Source organism: Coregonus lavaretus, assembly GCF_964263955.1.
Source record: "Coregonus lavaretus genome assembly, chromosome: 32".
In the NCBI taxonomy this organism is placed as follows: Eukaryota; Metazoa; Chordata; class Actinopteri; order Salmoniformes; family Salmonidae; genus Coregonus; species Coregonus lavaretus.
Window position 1 is genome coordinate 12,497,343 of NC_140019.1, and position 17,137 is coordinate 12,514,479.

The 17,137-nt window shown below is 43.1% G+C and overlaps 1 protein-coding gene across 2 annotated transcripts in view; it reads right to left on the reverse strand.

The window, feature by feature from the left end:
• Positions 1 to 547: 547 nt before the first annotated feature.
• Positions 548 to 17,137, reverse strand: part of LOC311107446 (nuclear factor NF-kappa-B p105 subunit-like) — a 35,483-nt gene continuing 18,893 nt past the window's right edge. For both annotated transcript variants that reach the window (XM_084149939.1, XM_084149940.1), the window contains exons 6-24: positions 16,147 to 16,295; positions 15,078 to 15,241; positions 14,790 to 14,948; positions 11,981 to 12,085; positions 9,437 to 9,528; positions 9,196 to 9,334; positions 8,871 to 9,014; positions 8,566 to 8,664; positions 8,315 to 8,482; positions 8,032 to 8,173; positions 7,704 to 7,818; positions 7,402 to 7,603; positions 7,139 to 7,308; positions 6,791 to 6,893; positions 6,513 to 6,652; positions 6,167 to 6,236; positions 5,866 to 6,032; positions 5,346 to 5,475; positions 548 to 2,435 (exon numbers count right to left, since the gene is read on the reverse strand). In XM_084149939.1, the coding sequence (XP_084006065.1) occupies positions 2,356 to 2,435; positions 5,346 to 5,475; positions 5,866 to 6,032; positions 6,167 to 6,236; positions 6,513 to 6,652; positions 6,791 to 6,893; positions 7,139 to 7,308; positions 7,402 to 7,603; positions 7,704 to 7,818; positions 8,032 to 8,173; positions 8,315 to 8,482; positions 8,566 to 8,664; positions 8,871 to 9,014; positions 9,196 to 9,334; positions 9,437 to 9,528; positions 11,981 to 12,085; positions 14,790 to 14,948; positions 15,078 to 15,241; positions 16,147 to 16,295 (2,538 nt within the window). In that variant the 3' untranslated portion in view covers positions 548 to 2,355. The remainder of the gene's footprint in view (positions 2,436 to 5,345; positions 5,476 to 5,865; positions 6,033 to 6,166; positions 6,237 to 6,512; positions 6,653 to 6,790; positions 6,894 to 7,138; positions 7,309 to 7,401; positions 7,604 to 7,703; positions 7,819 to 8,031; positions 8,174 to 8,314; positions 8,483 to 8,565; positions 8,665 to 8,870; positions 9,015 to 9,195; positions 9,335 to 9,436; positions 9,529 to 11,980; positions 12,086 to 14,789; positions 14,949 to 15,077; positions 15,242 to 16,146; positions 16,296 to 17,137) is intronic.

Below are 17,137 nucleotides of genomic sequence, written 5' to 3' on the forward strand. Positions count from 1 at the left end.
TTTTATACTGTTATTTTATCTATAAATAGCCTCTAAAATATGTAAATGGCCATAAATGTCTTAAATGTTTTTCATGGAAAGCTTTGAGTGCTATTATATGATGCAATATCAGTACTTGTTGCATTTACAACTTGTCTAAAAAGTCCTATCAACTGATTTGAGCCAGTGTATGGCTGTGGATTAACTGCATTGTTTGAATGGAATGTTGGCATATTGGCAGTTGATTTGAAAAATTGATGGTATCATTCCTCTAAAACTGTCTGGCTAGCTGTCAAGCATAGTGCAGATACATTCTTGAAATGCATTATTTTACATTATATCTTATCACAGCACTGGCAAACCATGGTTGACCAACTCCCTGACCAAAATGGCTGACCTTTAGACGGTCATAAGATTCATGTCCATTCTATTATTCTAATTCTGTGGTCAGATACTTGCCATGTTTTCCCAACTTGTTGTGCAAGTGTGTGATTATTTACTGGCCTGTGTCCACCACTAACTACATTACCCAATATGAAGCTGCTAGAATATGGGGAAAAGACATGAACACAATTAACAATTTTATTAAAAAAGTATTACAATAAGACCCATTAAAAAGCAAACATTTATGACTGTACAAAACAGTTTCACAGGGTACAGGTATAAATATTGAACCCCCACACAAAGTGAAGGAGTGCCTGCCTATCAAACCTTCGGTTTGGGACTGATACTAATCTTAATCTCAAAATGCCAGTGTTGTCAGGAAAATGTTGGAACAGCTTCAAACTTGATTGAAACAAATGTCTTTCAATGCCCATCTGATGTTGATAACATGAAAAAGAGGGTTTAGGAATATCAAATGGGGACTGAATACTTAATTACAAAATGGGGAAGAACACAGTGAAGAAAATAAAGCACCACTCATTCTCTAACATGTCTTCGCAGTGGTCTTGAAGCAGAACTTGATAACCTGACTGAATGTGATATGAACATATTAAACCTACTCCATCAAATACATTGATAAGAGAAAGTAAATGTTACTAGAAACAAAATGGCTTCCAAAAGTGAGTTTACCCCCCAACTTAATACAGACGTCAATGGACAAAATGAAAGGATACACCTCATAGTTTATAATGATAACTGGTACGATGAAAAGCTTGTCTACACAGGAATGACCTTAAGGCTATTCAAAGTGGTTTCTGTACTGTAGTCAAGGCTGAGGATTGTGCTCTAACAGGCGTGCATAGTGGAGGAGAATACAGTATGCTTCATGATTATTGCAATAATCCATTATCATACGTAAAAATCACTGGTAGCACCACTTCCATAGGAAATTTAATTTGACTTTGTTGTACATGATACAAAAACATTGCAAGAGCAGGTATTAGTGGTTGCTTGGTTTCAATCCAAACCATTGAACAGTAACCATTCTATCCATGTTTAGCAAATCCACGTGATATTTCCACAGCTACAGAGTCACTTTATGAGTGGTTGATACATAAATGGGCTATCCTTTTGGAAACTACTACTATACTACTGCTGTATATAGGGGCAATTTTCATTTAATATAATTTATCAGACACTTTTATCCAAAGCGGCTTACAGTTAGCACATTCTGTATGGCAGGGCTGCCCAACCCTCTTCCTGGAGAGCTACCGTCCTGTGGGTTTTCAGTCCAACCCTAATTTAACACACCTGATTCTACTTATTAGCTGCTCAACAAGACCTTAACTAGCTGAATCAGATACGCTAAATTAGGGTTGGACTGAAACCCTACAGGACGGTAGATCTCCAGGAAGAGGGTTGGGCAGCCCTGCTGTATGGGGTCTATGCCTTATAAATCAGGGGGTGTTTAACTTATTTTTCTCAGGCTTTGCCAAGGTCCAGAGTGCCACACTCAAAATTGGTTATTTGAATCGGCTGAATTTTTGACCGCTCTGCTCCAAATTAACTGTAGTGTGGGAAGAACAATTCTGATCATATAATTTTTGAACTAATGATCTCATAAATTACAAATTATTTAAAAAATACTTTTTTTTCCACATTTATACCATGCCGTTACCTCTGAGTTTTCCCCTGAATAAAACACATTCATGATGTTAATACAAACAAGATTCAAATAGATTACATTCAGGTTTCCTGAAATGTCATTATGCAAACATAACATGCATATTATGTTTACGTATACAAAACCACTATCAAAACATTACTGGGCCATATAAAAAGTTAAGATATTCAGCATGATGTGTGAGGAGACGTGCTTGCTGGATTGTCCCTTTCAGAGAGAAAATGTCTGTAGCTTGCTTATAGGAAGCAGAAGCCTCATGAAATCCTGACAAGGTCAGGGCCATGATGTGTGATTAACCAATCTGGCAGTCACACTGTGGAGAGCTCCACCCCACTGTCACACACACCGCTGTCCTCCCGTCCATCCAGCTTTAGATCCTGCACACGTCCTGAGAGACAAGGGGGGGGGGGGGGGGGGGGGGGGGGGTCAGGGGGGGTTTAGTCAGCCACCAATTGTGCAAGATCTCTCACTTAAAAAGATGAGAGAGGCCTGTAATTTTCATCATAGGTACACGTCAACTATGACAGACAAATAGAGATTTTTTTTCTTCAGAAAATCACATTGTAGGATTTTTTATGAATTTATTTGCAAATTATGGTGGAAAATACCTACAAACAAGCAAGATTTCTGGCTCTCACAGACCTGTAACAACTTCTTTAAGAGGCTCCTCTGTCCTCCACTCGTTACCTGTATTAATGGCACCTGTTTGAACTTGTTATCAGTATAAAAGACACCTGTCCACAACCTCAAACAGTCACACTCCAAACTCCACTATGGCCAAGACCAAAGAGCTGTCAAAGGACACCAGAAACAAAATTGGAGACCTGCACCAGGCTGGGAAGACTGAATCTGCAATAGGTAAGCAGCTTGGTTTGAAGAAATCAACTGTGGGAGCAATTATTAGGAAATGGAAGACATACAAGACCACTGATAATCTCCCTCGATCTGGGGCTCCACGCAAGATCTCACCCCGTGGGGTCAAAATGATCACAAGAACGGTGAGCAAAAATCCCAGAACCACACGGGGGGACCTAGTGAATGACCTGCAGAGAGCTGGGACCAAAGTAACAAAGCCTACCATCAGTAACACACTACGCCGCCAGGGACTCAAATCCTGCAGTGCCAGACGTGTCCCCCTGCTTAAGCCAGTACATGTCCAGGCCCGTCTGAAGTTTGCTAGAGTGCATTTGGATGATCCAGAAGAGGATTGGGAGAATGTCATATGGTCAGATGAAACCAAAATAGAACTTTTTGGTAAAAATTGAACTCGTCGTGTTTGGAGGACAAAGAATGCTGAGTTGCATCCAAAGAACACCATACCTACTGTGAAGCATGGGGGTGGAAACATCATGCTTTGGGGCTGTTTTTCTGCAAAGGGACCAGGACGACTGATCCGTGTAAAGGAAAGAATGAATGGGGCCATGTATCGTGAGATTTTGAGTGAAAACCTCCTTCCATCAGCAAGGGCATTGAAGATGAAATGTGGCTGGGTCTTTCAGCATGACAATGATCCCAAACACACCGCTCGGGCAACGAAGGAGTGGCTTCGTAAGAAGCATTTCAAGGTCCTGGAGTGGCCTAGCCAGTCTCCAGATCTCAACCCCATAGAAAATCTTTGGAGGGAGTTGAAAGTCCATGTTGCCCAGTGACAGCCCCAAAACATCACTGCTCTAGAGGAGATCTGCATGGAGGATTGGGCCAAAATACCAGCAACAGTGTGTGAAAACCTTGTGAAGACTTACAGAAAACGTTTGACCTGTGTCATTGCCAACAAAGGGTATATAACAAAGTATTGAGAAACTTTTGTTATTGACCAAATACTTATTTTCCACTATAATTTGCAAATAAATTCATTAAAAATCCTACAATGTGATTTTCTTTTCTCATTTTGTCTGTCATAGTTGACGTGTACCTATGATGGAAATTACAGGCCTCTCTCATCTTTTTAAGTGGGAGAACTTGCACAATTGGTGGCTGACTAAATACTTTTTTCCCCCACTGTATACCAGATGATTCTATTTAAAATCATAAGGTATGCTAGTATATACACTACCGTTCAAAAGTTTGGGGTCACTTAGAAATGTCCTGGTTTTCGAAAGAAAAGCTTTTTTTTTGGTCCATTAAAATAACATCAAATTGATCAGAAATACAGTGTAGACATTGTTAATGTTGTAAATGGCTATTGTAGCTGGAAACGGCTGATTTTTTAAATGGAATATCTACATAGGCATACAGAGGCCCATTATCAGCAACCATCAGTCCTGTGTTCCAATGGCACGTTGTGTTTGCTAATCCAAGTTTATCATTTTAAAAGGCTAATTGATCATTAGAAAACCCTTTTGCAATTATGTTAGCACAGCTGAAAACTGTTGTGCTGATTAAAGAAGCAATAAAACTGGCCTTCTTGAGACTAGTTGAGTATCTGGAGCATCAGCAATTGTGGGTTCGATTACAGGCTCAAAATGGCCAGAAACAAGTAACTTTCTTCTGAAACTCATCAGTCTATTCTTGTTCTGAGAAATGAAGGCTATTCCATGCGAGAAATTGCCAAGAAACTGAAGATCTCGTACAATGCTGTGTACTACTCCCTTCACAGAACAGCGCAAACTGCCTCTAACCAGAACAGAAAGAGGAGTGGGAGGCCCCAGTGCACAACTGAGCAAGAGGACAAATACATTAGAGTGTCTAGTTTGAGAAATAGGCAGAAAAAGCCATATCTCAGACTGGTAAATAAAAGATTAAGATGGGTAGTCTGATATGGCTTTTTCTTTGCAACTCTGCCTAGAAGGTCAGCATCCCGGAGTCGCCTCTTCACTGTTGACGTTGAAACTAGTGTTTTGCGGGTACTATTTAATGAAGCTGCCAGTTGAGGACCTGTGAGGCGTCTGTTTCTCAAACTAGACACTAATGTATTTGTCCTCTTGCTCAGTTGTGCACTGGGGCCTCCCACTCCTCTTTCTATTCTGGTTATGATCAATTAGCCTTTTAAAATTATAAACTTGGATTAGCAAACACAACGTGCTATTGGAACACAGGACTGATGGTTGCTGATAATGGGCCTCTGTACGCCTATGTAGATATTCCATTTTTTTTTTTTTATCCGCCATTTCCAGCTACAATAGCCATTTACAACATTAACAATGTCTACACTGTACTTCTGATCAATTTGATGTTATTCTAATGGTTACATTTTTTTGCTTTTCTTTCAAAAACAAGGACATTTCTAAGTGACCCCAAACTTTTGAACGGTAGTGTATATTGCACATTGAGCTACTGGCTGAGTTCTTTTTGAGCTTACCTAAGAGCTCTGTGGTGCTTTGGGGAGCCTGCTCTGTTTCACACAGTGCCCCCTGCAGTACTGTCAAAGCGGTGCAGTTTCCCACTGTCCTGAGTCCCTCCAAAAGGTCCTTGACCCTTCCCCCGGATACCTACAGGCAGGGGCATAGAAGTGTTACTTATAAACCAACTATTGGGTCAAAATTAAATGGAAGTGTTGAAAAAAAGTCCCCAAGTTTCAATGAGAACATATTAATTCATTTTCTGTACTGACTTGAATTCAAGGTGGGAGAAATCTGAGCAAAAAAGAAGAGAGACTATCAAAGTGAAATTTCAAATCTTACAATGCCTATGTTTCCCCCTCATGTCTTTGTCTGAATGTTGATTAATGTGTCCTGGCACAACACCAGAGAAGATGAGGAGCAAGTTTCCAGAGAAACATCAGCTTTCTTAGAAATGGGTTTGTAAGTGAATTCCCTAAAGAAGATATTTGCCTAAGGTTGGGATAGTGTGTGTGTGTGTGTGTGTGTGTGTGTGTGTACCTCATAGCTGTCCAGCAGCGTGCTGGCGGGGGAGGGGCTGAGTCTGAAGGCGCTGTTGAGGATGCCCAGCCCCAGCGTGTGCGCCAGACTCTCCCAGCTCCCCCCCTGGCACTCAAGGGCCTGGCATAGTGCCTGCTTTGTGTCTGAGCCCAGGCTCTGCATGTCGCCTACAGAAACATGACACCGTTAGCTGTACTCCAAAGTGGACAAGAACCAAGACGAGACAGCAGTAGAACCCTATGGCCTAAGACGTAGAGATTACAATGAAGGGGGTTGTTTAAACTGAAGTGCAGGAGCCAACCTTGAGGGGGGATGAAGACTGGGATGGTGGTCTCTGGCTTGTACTCTTTGCCATTCAGAATTTCCAATACCTAGAAGTACAAGGAAGAGAGAGAATATTTAGCGAACATTCAAATAGATAAAGATTTCATTTTTAAATATTCTTTCAACTCGTGAATTCACGTCAGTAGTTTTGTTGTCATAAAATGACATACATGTTATCTTTAGAGTCAAAATTAAAAGGCGTGAGAAAGGACTATAGCAATATTAGTCAGTTGAGTGAGATACGTGGCGTGTGAGACGATAGTAGAACATGTAGGAAAATGACTTCCAGAAAACACATCAAAGCGTGTGCAAGTGGAACCCACCTCAGGAGTGGCAGCCATGTTAAGAGGAGTCATCCCTGGGATGTAGCCTTCGTCCTGCTCCTCCTCCTCTTCCTCATCCACATAGCAGTCATCCTCTCTGAAGAACAGGGGCTCAAAGTTTTCTTTGTGAGGATTGGCACCTAGACATGAAAAGATTGATAAAGTCATGTCTGTCTTTGAGCTAGGACTATATTACAAAACAGCAATTACAGAGAAAACAAAGACATCGAACTAAGCCATTTTCACAAAGGGGACAGTTTGAAGAAACTTAGTCATACCTGCAGCCATGAGGAGAGCGGTCAGTTTGACAGAGCCCCGCCCTGCTGCTATGTGGAGAGGGCTGGAGCCGTTGTAGGTGCAGCAGTCCACATCAGCATTCCCCTATGGAGGGAGAGAACACTGTCAACACACATCTTACACCCATGACCCATCCACCGTCACAAGGAAAGGGCTACTTGAGTTGTGCTAGTTTGTTACGTTCTCAAAGTTTCACCTTACTAAATACACTCTAGGTCTCCCATCCAGGTATTGACCAGGCCCAACTCTGCTTAGCCTCAAGATACCAGCCAGTAGAAAGATGCAGGGTGGTCCGTAATGGAGGTAGGCAAGGCTTCTACGGTACGTACCTCCAGTAGCAGGCAGCCTGCCAGGGAGACATTGTCCAGCTCAGTGGCCAAGTGGAGCGCCGTGCGGCCGCAGCTCCTCTCCTGGACCTCCACACTGCCCCCGCTCACCAGGAGGTCCCTGAGGGAACACAGGTTGTTGGCCAGCACAGCCAGGTGGAGGGAGCAAAATCCTGGAGGATAAAAGCACTGTCATGCTCTAGTTGACTCTTCACTTTCCACTATGCGTGTGTGTATATGAGTGTGTGTATGTGTGTGTGTTGTACCTGCTGCGTTGGGGAGGTCCACTAGTTCCACCACCTCTCTGTGTCTTAGTAGACATTCCACCATCCCTCCCTCCTTCTGCTGAGTGGCCAGGTGTAGAGCTGTGTTTCCGTGGCGATCAGACAGAGTGACATCAGCCCCAGCCAATAGGAGGGCCTCGGCCGCCACCTTCTGCTGGGTTATCACTGCTAGGTGCAAAGGAGTCTGGGATAGAGGGACACAAATATAGGATATTACTGCCTGTTCTGTCATTGACAAACTAAGATCGTCACAGAAACACAAGGCGTGTGTGTGTGTTTGTTACCTGATAGAGGTCATTCCTCATGTTGAGGACCTCCTCTCCAGGCAGGACAGAGAGGACCTGAGCTAGACTCCTGACTGCGTCTGTCTGGCTGTGGATCACGCCCAAATGGAGACCACTGGAGAAACAGAGGACATGCACAGATTGGCATGTGCTACTGGAGAAACTATGCCACATATCAGGGTTATATATCCCATTGGCATCAATGCAAAGCTGAATGCAGATGGACACAAAATGGAGGTTATACAGTTATACAAATGCTGTGAAAGTCTGAGTTATATTTATGTTAAAATTAGGTCTGAAGTGATAGGTTGTGTGGGAGGGGACGTACGTGTCACCGTTCTCATCCTGAGCCGTCATGAGGTGGCGCTGTGGAGCCAGCAGGTAGCGGACGTCTCCAGTGACGGCGTACTGGAAGAGGGCTTCAGCTTGCCTCTCAGCCACATCCACCAGCTTGGCCTCCAGCACGCATTCTGGACACAAATATAAAAACACTGTCATTAACCACCCTGGCTTCCAGCACAAACACACAGTCATACACCAACAAGTACAGTAGTCTGTTTCCTGGGGAAGTGGCTCACTAATCACTATACAAATGTCCTTGTTGGGCGCACCTCCAGTCCTGTCCCCTGGTCCTAGCTCCACACCAGCCCCTCTCTCCTCACTTGTCTCCCCAGCAGAGGCATCCTCCGACTGGGCTTGGACCGCCACCACTGCCCCTGAGGACGGGTCATCGTCCACGTCGCTGTCATCATCGCTGTCCTCCGCTCTGCCCTGTGGAGCTGTGTCGAGGGAACATGGTTGAGCTTAATTCCTATCCTGAACTTAAATGGAATTGATCTAGCAGACAGACAAACACACTCACCATGTTTAATACCCGCTCCGCCACCACTCATGCCAGGGGAAAAGCCAGCGCTATAGCCAGTGCCGTAGTTATTGTAGGTGGAATAGCCCTGGAAGTAACCTAAAAGAAAGTTGCTTTTAAGTGGTTACACATTTCCTTTTAGCCTAAATAGACAATAAAGCTTTTGAACTTGTACTTTGTCTTGTGTTCAGGATTTTGTGAGACATTGCCCATTTGAAGTTTACATGGCTTGTCTCGTTCACCTTAAATCACATTTCTTCTGTTGTGTTAAAATGAATGATTCATCAGAAACATTTTGGGTGTACCTCCTCCCCCAGAGCCGGGTCCTCCCCCCGTAGCGGAGCCTCCTCCCCCTGGTCCCCGGTACATGCCCCCTGCTCCACCTTGGCCGCTGTAGTCCTGGAAGTTAGGCAGGGTCTTCTGTCTCTTCCTCTGCACCTCTTCCTTATCTGAGGATGAAGACCAGGGACAAGATGAGCGGATTGACTTGACAGTTGACAGAATAGCGGGTTATGTCCAATTTGAACCCTGTGCCATAAGAATGGCACAAACTATAGTTGGTTGGGATGGAGTCCAGCATGCACAGGGGGTCTCCAGGACCAGGTCTGGGGGTGTTTCAGAGCGGTTCACCTATGATCTGTGGGTGGTAGGTGAAGGGCTTGGGCTCGCTCGTCTCGTTGTCCGATTTACGCTTCAGCTGCACAAACACTGAGGTGGGCTTCTGGAGGTTCAGGTCTCTGTATTTGGGGGTCTTGAAAACAATGGCAAACTGTGGAAGGGAGTGGAGATTTTACCAGTGGTTAGGTTATAGTACTGTTACAGGGGAGGAAATATAAAAACTGACTTTATTGGCAAATTGTGTGTCAATGACCTGTCGATGTACATCAGTGGGGGAGAAGTCCCCAAAGGCCTCCCATGTCAGCCCTGTCTCATCATCCTCATAGAAGCGCACCTGGATGTCATCTGTCACGACAGGGGAAAAGGTACACTGTCACAACCCCAATTTCAAACTATGAGTAAAGGAACAAACTGGTGACGTGAAATATATTGGAGGATAATAGAAGTTGACTAGAAAAAATACTCATTTTCAAAACCAACGTTTGTGCATTTAGCCTTCAAGTGTTGCTGAAAATCTTTCACGTGTCATCGGTCATGGAACCACAAGGAAATGTCAATGTCTTTCCAAGGTAACCAGGAAATGGTGCCACCCACTACTGACAGCCCCACAACTACAGACAGAAGTATTTGAATATCCTACTGGAATGTTTTGGCTGCACCGTACATTTCCTTGACAAGAAAACTCAAGTCGTGGGAGAGCTGCTGGGTGTGAAGGCCTTTGCTCCAACCCAACACTAACATTTCAAAGAATCAACTAAAATTGTGATATTCAGTATGGATTGTCAGAATTAAGTGTCTTCGAGCTGGGCTGAAACAAAAGCCTGAAGGGCTGGAGTAGTACAGTGCCTTGCAAAAGTATTCATCTCCCTTGGCGTTTTTCCTATTTTGTTGCATTACAACCTGTAATTTAAATAGATTTTTTATTTGGATTTCATGTAATGGACATACACAAAAGTGAAATTTAAAAAATAACTTGTTTCAGAAAATCCAAAAAAATTAATAACGGAAAAGTGGTGCGTGCATATGTATTCACCCCTTTGCTATGAAGCCTCTAAATAAGATCTGGTGCAACCAATTAACTTCAGAAGTCACATAATTAGTTAAATAAAGTCCACCTGTGTGTAATCTAAGTGTCACATGATCTGTCACATGATCTCAGTATATATACACATGTTCTGAAAGGCCCCAGTCTCTGCAACACTACTAAGCAAGGGGCACCACCAAGCAAGCGGCACCATGAAGACCAAGGAGCTCTCCAAACAGGTCAGGGACAAAGTTGTGGAGAAGTACAGATCAGGGTTGGGTTATAAAAAAATATCAGGAACTTTGAACATCCCACGGAGCACCATTAAATCCATTATAAAAAAATTGAAAGAATATGGCACCACAAACCTGCCAAGAGAGGGCCGCCCACCAAAACTCACAGACCAGGCAAGGAGGGCATTAAATCAGAGAGGCAACAAACAGACCAAAGATAACCCTGAAGGAGCTGCAAAGCTCCACAGCGGAGATTGGAGTATCTGTCCATAGGACCACTTTAAGCCGTACACTCCACAGAGCTGGGCTTTATGGAAGTGGCCAGAAAAAAGCCATTGCTTAAAGAAAAAAATAAGCAAACACGTTTGGAAGAAGGTACTCTGGTCAGATGAGACTAAAATTGAGCTTTTTGGCCATCAAGGAAAACGCTATGTCTGGCGCAAACCCAACACCTCTCATCACCCCGAGAACACCATCCCCACAGTGAAGCATGGTGGTGGCAGCATTATGCTGTGGGGATGTTTTTCATTGGCAGGGACTGGGAAACTGGTCAGAATTGAAGGAATGATGGATGGTGCTAAATACAGGGAAATTCTTGAGGGAAACCTGTTTCAGTCTTCCAGAGATTTGAGACAGGGACGGAGGTTCACCTTCCAGCAGGACAATGACCCTAAGCATACTGCTAAAGCAACACTAGAGTGGTTTAAGGGGAAACATTTAAATGTCTTGGAATGGCCTAGTCAAAGCCCAGACCTCAATCCAATTGAGAATCTGTGGTATGACTTAAAGATTGCTGTACACCAGCGGAACCCATCCAACTTGAAGGAGCTGGAGCAGTTTTGCCTTGAAGAATGGGCAAAAATCCCAGTGGCTAGATGTGCCAAGCTTATAGAGACATACCCCAAGAGACTTCCAGCTGTAATTGCTGCAAAAAATTGTTATGCACGCATAAGTTCTGTTTTTTTGGTCTTATTTGTTTCACAAAAAATAATATTTGACATCTTCAAAGTGGTAGGCATGTTGTGTAAATCAAATTATACAAACCCCCCAAAAATCCACTTTAATTCCAGGTTGTAAGGCAACAAAATAGGAAAAATGCCAAGGGGGGTGAATACTTTCGAAAGCCCCTACCTTGTCACAACACAACTGATTGGCTGAATACTTTAGCAAGCCACTGTATATCACTGATTGACTCTGCAAAACATGATACACAGTGAGGTAGAAATAGACTCGAGATGAGGCCCTTTGTTTGGAGGTCAAACAGCAGAGCCCAAAAATGACTTGAACTTTTGTCCCAAGAGAGGATCTTGCATTACAGGGTTGTTGACGTTCTGCCCACAGGCCAATACGGCAAAAACAAAGGTAGAGAGGACAATACACCGCTATAAAACTCTTCCTGGAAAAGCAGGCCGGAAGTAAGAGCCGGAGAGATAATGCTTCAGACTACGTGTTGACAGTTAGATCTTAATGATAACGTGGTCTTGATAAATCACACTCGGGATCATGGATGACAGATCCATTCCCCAGTCACATACTGTACCTTTCTGGACCTTGTCACAGAGCAGGTAGACCTCCTCTCCTCCTGTCACACAGCCAGCTGTGCGGTCCATCCGCACTATCTTCAGGTTGGATGCATTAGGAGCTTCTGCAAACAGGATAAGGGAATAGAGAGATGGTCAATTGGTCAACTCAGATCTTCGGTTTAGTGCAGGCAGAATACCGTTACTTCTCATTTATTGACAGCTAATAGGTAAAGTGCATTCAGATAGTATTCAAACACCTTGACTTATTCCACATTTTGTTGTATTGCAGCCTGAATTCAAAATGGATTTTAAAAAATCTCACCCATCTACACTACCGTTCCTTGTTTTCGAAAGAAAAACACTTTTTGTCCATTAAAATAACATCAATTTGATCAGAGGCGACTCCAGGATGCTGACCTTCTTGGCAGAGTTGCAAAGAAAAAGCCATATCTCAGACTGGACAATAAAAATAAAATATTAAGATGGGCATTCTGATATGGCTTTTTCTTTGCAACTCTGCCTAGAAGGTCAGCATCCCAGAGTCGCCTCTTCACTGTTGACGTTGAGACTGGTGTTTTGCGGATACTTTTTAATAAAGCTGCCAGTTGAGGACCTGTGAGGCGCCTGTTTCTCAAACTAGACACTATTTGTCCTCTTGCTCAGTTGTGCACCGGGGCCTCCCACTCCCCTTTTTATTCTGGTTAGAGACAGTTTGCGCTGTTCTGTGAAGGGAGTAGTACACAGCGTTGTACGAGATCTTCAGTTTCTTGCCTATTTCTCGCATGGAATAGCCTTCATTTCTCAGAACAAGAATAGACTGATGAGTTTCAGAAGAAAGTTACTTGTTTCTGGCCATTTTGAGCCTGTAATCGAACCCACAATTGCTGATGCTCCAGATACTCAACTAGTCTCAAGAAGGCCAGTGTTATTGCTTCTTTAAATCAGCACAACAGTTTTCAGCTGTGCTAACATAATTGCAAAAAGTTTTTCTGATGATCAATTAGCCTTTTAAAACGATAAACTTGGATTAGCAAACACAACGTGCCATTGGCACACAGGACTGATGGTTGCTGATAATGGACCTCTGTACGCCTATGTAGATATTCCATTAATAAAAATCAGCCGTTTCCAGCTACAATAGCCATTTACAAGATTAACATTATCTACACTGTATTTCTGATCAATTATTTAAATGGAAAAAAATTGCTTTTCTTTCGAAAACAAGGACATTTCTAAGTGACCCCAATCTTTTGAACGGTAGTGTACATACAATACCCCATAATGATGCAACAGGATGCATGTTTTGGAATATTCTGTACAGGCTTCCTTCTTTTCACTCTGCCAATTAGGTTAGTATTGTGGAGTAACTACAATGTTGTTGATCCATCCTCAGTTTTGTCCTATCACAGCCATCAAACTGTAACTGTCTTAAAGTCACCATTGGCCTTGTGAAATCCCTGAGCAGTTTCCTTCCTCTCCGGCAACTGAGTTAGGAAGTACGCCTGTATCTTTGTAGTGACTGGGTGTATTGATACACCATTCAAAGTGTAATTAATAACTTCACCATGTTCAAAGGGATATTCAATGTCTGTTAGTTTTTTTACCCATCTACCAATAGGTGCCCTTCTTTGCGAGGCATTGGAAAACCTCCCTGGTTTTTGTGGTTGAATTTGTCTTTGAAATTCTCTGCTATACTGAGCGACCTTAGATATAATTGTATGTGTGGGGTACAGAGACGAGGTAGTCATTCAAAAATCATGTTAAACACTATTATTGCACACAGAGTGAATCCATGCACATTTTTACTCCTGAACTTATTTAGGCTTGCCATAACAAAGGGGTTGAATACTTATTGACTCAAGACATTTAAGCTTTTCATTTTTACTAATTGGTAAAAATGTCAAAAAACATTTTTTTCTCTTTGACATTATGGGGTATTGTGTGTAGGCCAGTGAAAAGAATCTCAATTTAATCCGTTTTAAATTCAGGTTGTAACACAACAAAATGTGGAAAAAGTTAAGGGGTGTGAATACTTTCTGAAAGCACTGTAACTAATACATGCTGTGCATCATCCATATTGGATTCCTTGTAAATCTTTGAAATTGCCCTTTGTTATCAAACTGGAAACACTATTTTATTTGTTTCTCTTCAAAAATCTTTTATCATTTAAATAAACCACAGACACCAAATGTGGAAAAAAAGACTTGACACAAACTGTGTGGATGCTTTCTCTCAGTAAAGGGCGGGCATCAAACTGAAAGTGAAGGCCTAGTTTCAGCCTGCGAGAGGAAGCTGAGTAAGAAATGTGAGGTAGAGGAAGCACAGAGCTAGGAAAATGAAACCTGTGCACACTGATGTGGTTTATTTCAATACATCTTAAACTCAGTGACTAATTACATGAATTCAGTGATGACAGGCACAAGAGTGATTCTATTAGTTTGTTCAAACAGTAGTTCCTTCCTGAGTTTCATTAAGCTGAGGCACAACTGGGTACCATGTAGCCTAATCTGGTGTGTTTCTATGGTGAGGTGGGGGACCTTTGTCATAGATGGACTTAGTGAAGGGTAATGGAACATCTTTCACTGATAATGTAAAGAAGAAACAAAATGGTGGACCACAGACAGTTCTTCTTGGGTCATGGCTAAAGATTGTTTTAGCTAGCTAGCTAGAACCATTGTTTTGTTGGGGTCACAGCGCACTGGGAAACACAGCATTAACGGCCTAATCCTTGTTTGCATAAATCATGCATTGATGTCAATGGGTACATTTTCACAAGAACTGAAGTTGATTTGGCGCTTAGTGACTAGGTGGCTGTTAATGACTTACTGCTGTCGAAAATGGGGTCTGATATGACGGGGTCCAGTCTACGGGAGAAGCCCCCGTCACTATCTGGGAGGAAGGCTGTGAACATGAGGCGCACCACGCTTAGGTCCATCTCTTTAGCCTGCTGGTGCGCTGCGCTGCAGATCATGTTTCTCTGGTGATCTGAAGACACACGCGAAGGTTGAGTGTGAAGTTGGCGATGCATAGATTCACATATATGCAAAACAAGAAATATTCTTAGTGCTCTGCAGAAATACATTCATTCAATCAACTGTCTTAAAGGTGGCTGACCAGTGAGCTCCCGGGGGATGCGGACCTCTCCCTGGAAGGAATCTATGTCGGAGTGGATGACAATGCCACAGTTGTAGCCCATCCTGTAGGCCTCAGTCATGCGGTCCTCCAGGGTCTTACTCACATTCTTCTTGGTCACGTGGAGGATGCCCAGGTTGGGGAAACTGTCACAAGGAATGACTGATTTACATGTGGTACGTTTTTAAGAATGAGTGCAAGACATAACACCATAAAGTCAATTCAAGTTAGATGGGGAAACCCTAAGCGAGAAATCTCATCATTACATATGATCTCAAAGGAAGGATCCATAATGGTTCTATAGGAAGTCCAGACATTTCTGCAATGTTGTCAATAAGCAAACATTTTAGAAGGTGCCAAACGTACTCATTTACCGGTAAGCTAACTTGCTCTTTCAATGGTGTGTGTTAGGGCTGTGACGATCATGGAATTTTGGGTAACGGTTTGCAACATTAAGGCAGGCAAATCTTCACCTCTCTTCTAGTGGATCAATCTATCACGTGCAGTGGTCATGCCTCTGGGTTATGCACACAGACTTGACGTTTGCTAGCCTATTTGATTTCAACTTCGGTTTTTATAACATTGATGATTAACTTTTGCTTATAAATGTCCACATTCACCAACAATTACATTGGGTAGCTAATTTCAGCAGACAGTGATAATTCAGGTCGGATTTTAGCATCTTTTTACATCTTTACAAACCGGAGAATTATGCGCACTGTAGCTGGCTACAGCAGCATCAAAGGGAGTGCACATTTTGAAGAAGAGAGCGTGTGTCGGGAGGAGGTGGAGACAGTTTGATATCTAGATGGATTAAGGTAGCAAAACAAATGTTCATAATCATTCATTTACACTACTGCTATTGTGTAAAATATATCTACTACTTGAAAATAAAGTTCATAAAAATATATATTTTTAAATTATGTATTAAACTGTTATTTTATTAATGGTCTTCATCCATAAATTGTCGGTTACATGATTATACAATTACCGTGCCAGCCCTAGTGTGTGTTCATTCGTGCGCTAACTAGAGTGAACGGTGGAGACACACCTGATACTGGAGTCTTTGGGCTGTAGGTCTGCGATGCAGATGCCCTTGTCACACTGCTTGCCCACCAGACTGTGGGCATGGAGGTGGGCATCTTTAGAGTTGGTCACCAGCTGTACCACCACACGTGCCAACCCCTGGTAGTTACAGATCTGCAAAGACAACAGCAAATTGCCTTTTTAGAGGGAGACACTCTTTAGACAAGATATTCGAACGATAGCCTCGAGATAGCCTCGAGTGCCAGACTGCTTACATAAACTCAGCAAAAAAAGAAACGTCCCTTTTCAGGACCCTGTCTTTCAAAGATAATTCGTAAAAATACAAATAACTTCACAGATCTTCATTGTAAAAGGTTTAAACACTGTTTCCCAAGCTTGTTCAATGAACCATAAACAATTAATGAACATGCACCTGTGGAACGGCTTACAGACGGTAGGCAATTAAGGTCAGTTATGAAAACTTAGGACACTAAAGAGGCCTTTCTACTGACTCTGAAAAACACCAAAAGAAAGATGCCCAGGGTCCCTGCTCATCTGCGTGAACGTGCCTTAGGCATGCTGCATGGAGGCATGAGGACTGCAGATGTGGCCAGGGCAATACATTGCAATGTCCGTACTGTGAGACACCTAAGACAGCGCTACAGGATGACAGGATGGACAGCTGATCGTCCTCACAGTGGCAGACCACGTGTAACAACACCTGCACAGGATCGGTACATCCGAACATCACACCTGCGGGACAGGGACAGGATGGCAACAACAACTGCCCGAGTTACACCAGGAACGCACAATCCCTCCATCAGTGCCCAGACTGTCCGCAATAGGCTGAGAGAGGCTGGACTGAGGGCTTGTAGGCCTGTTGTAAGGCAGGTCCTCACCAGACATCACCGGCAACAACGTCGCCTATTGGCACAAACCCACCGTTGCTGGACCAGACAGGACTGGCAAAAAGTGCTCTTCACTGACGAGTCGCGGTTTTGTCTCACCAGGGGTGA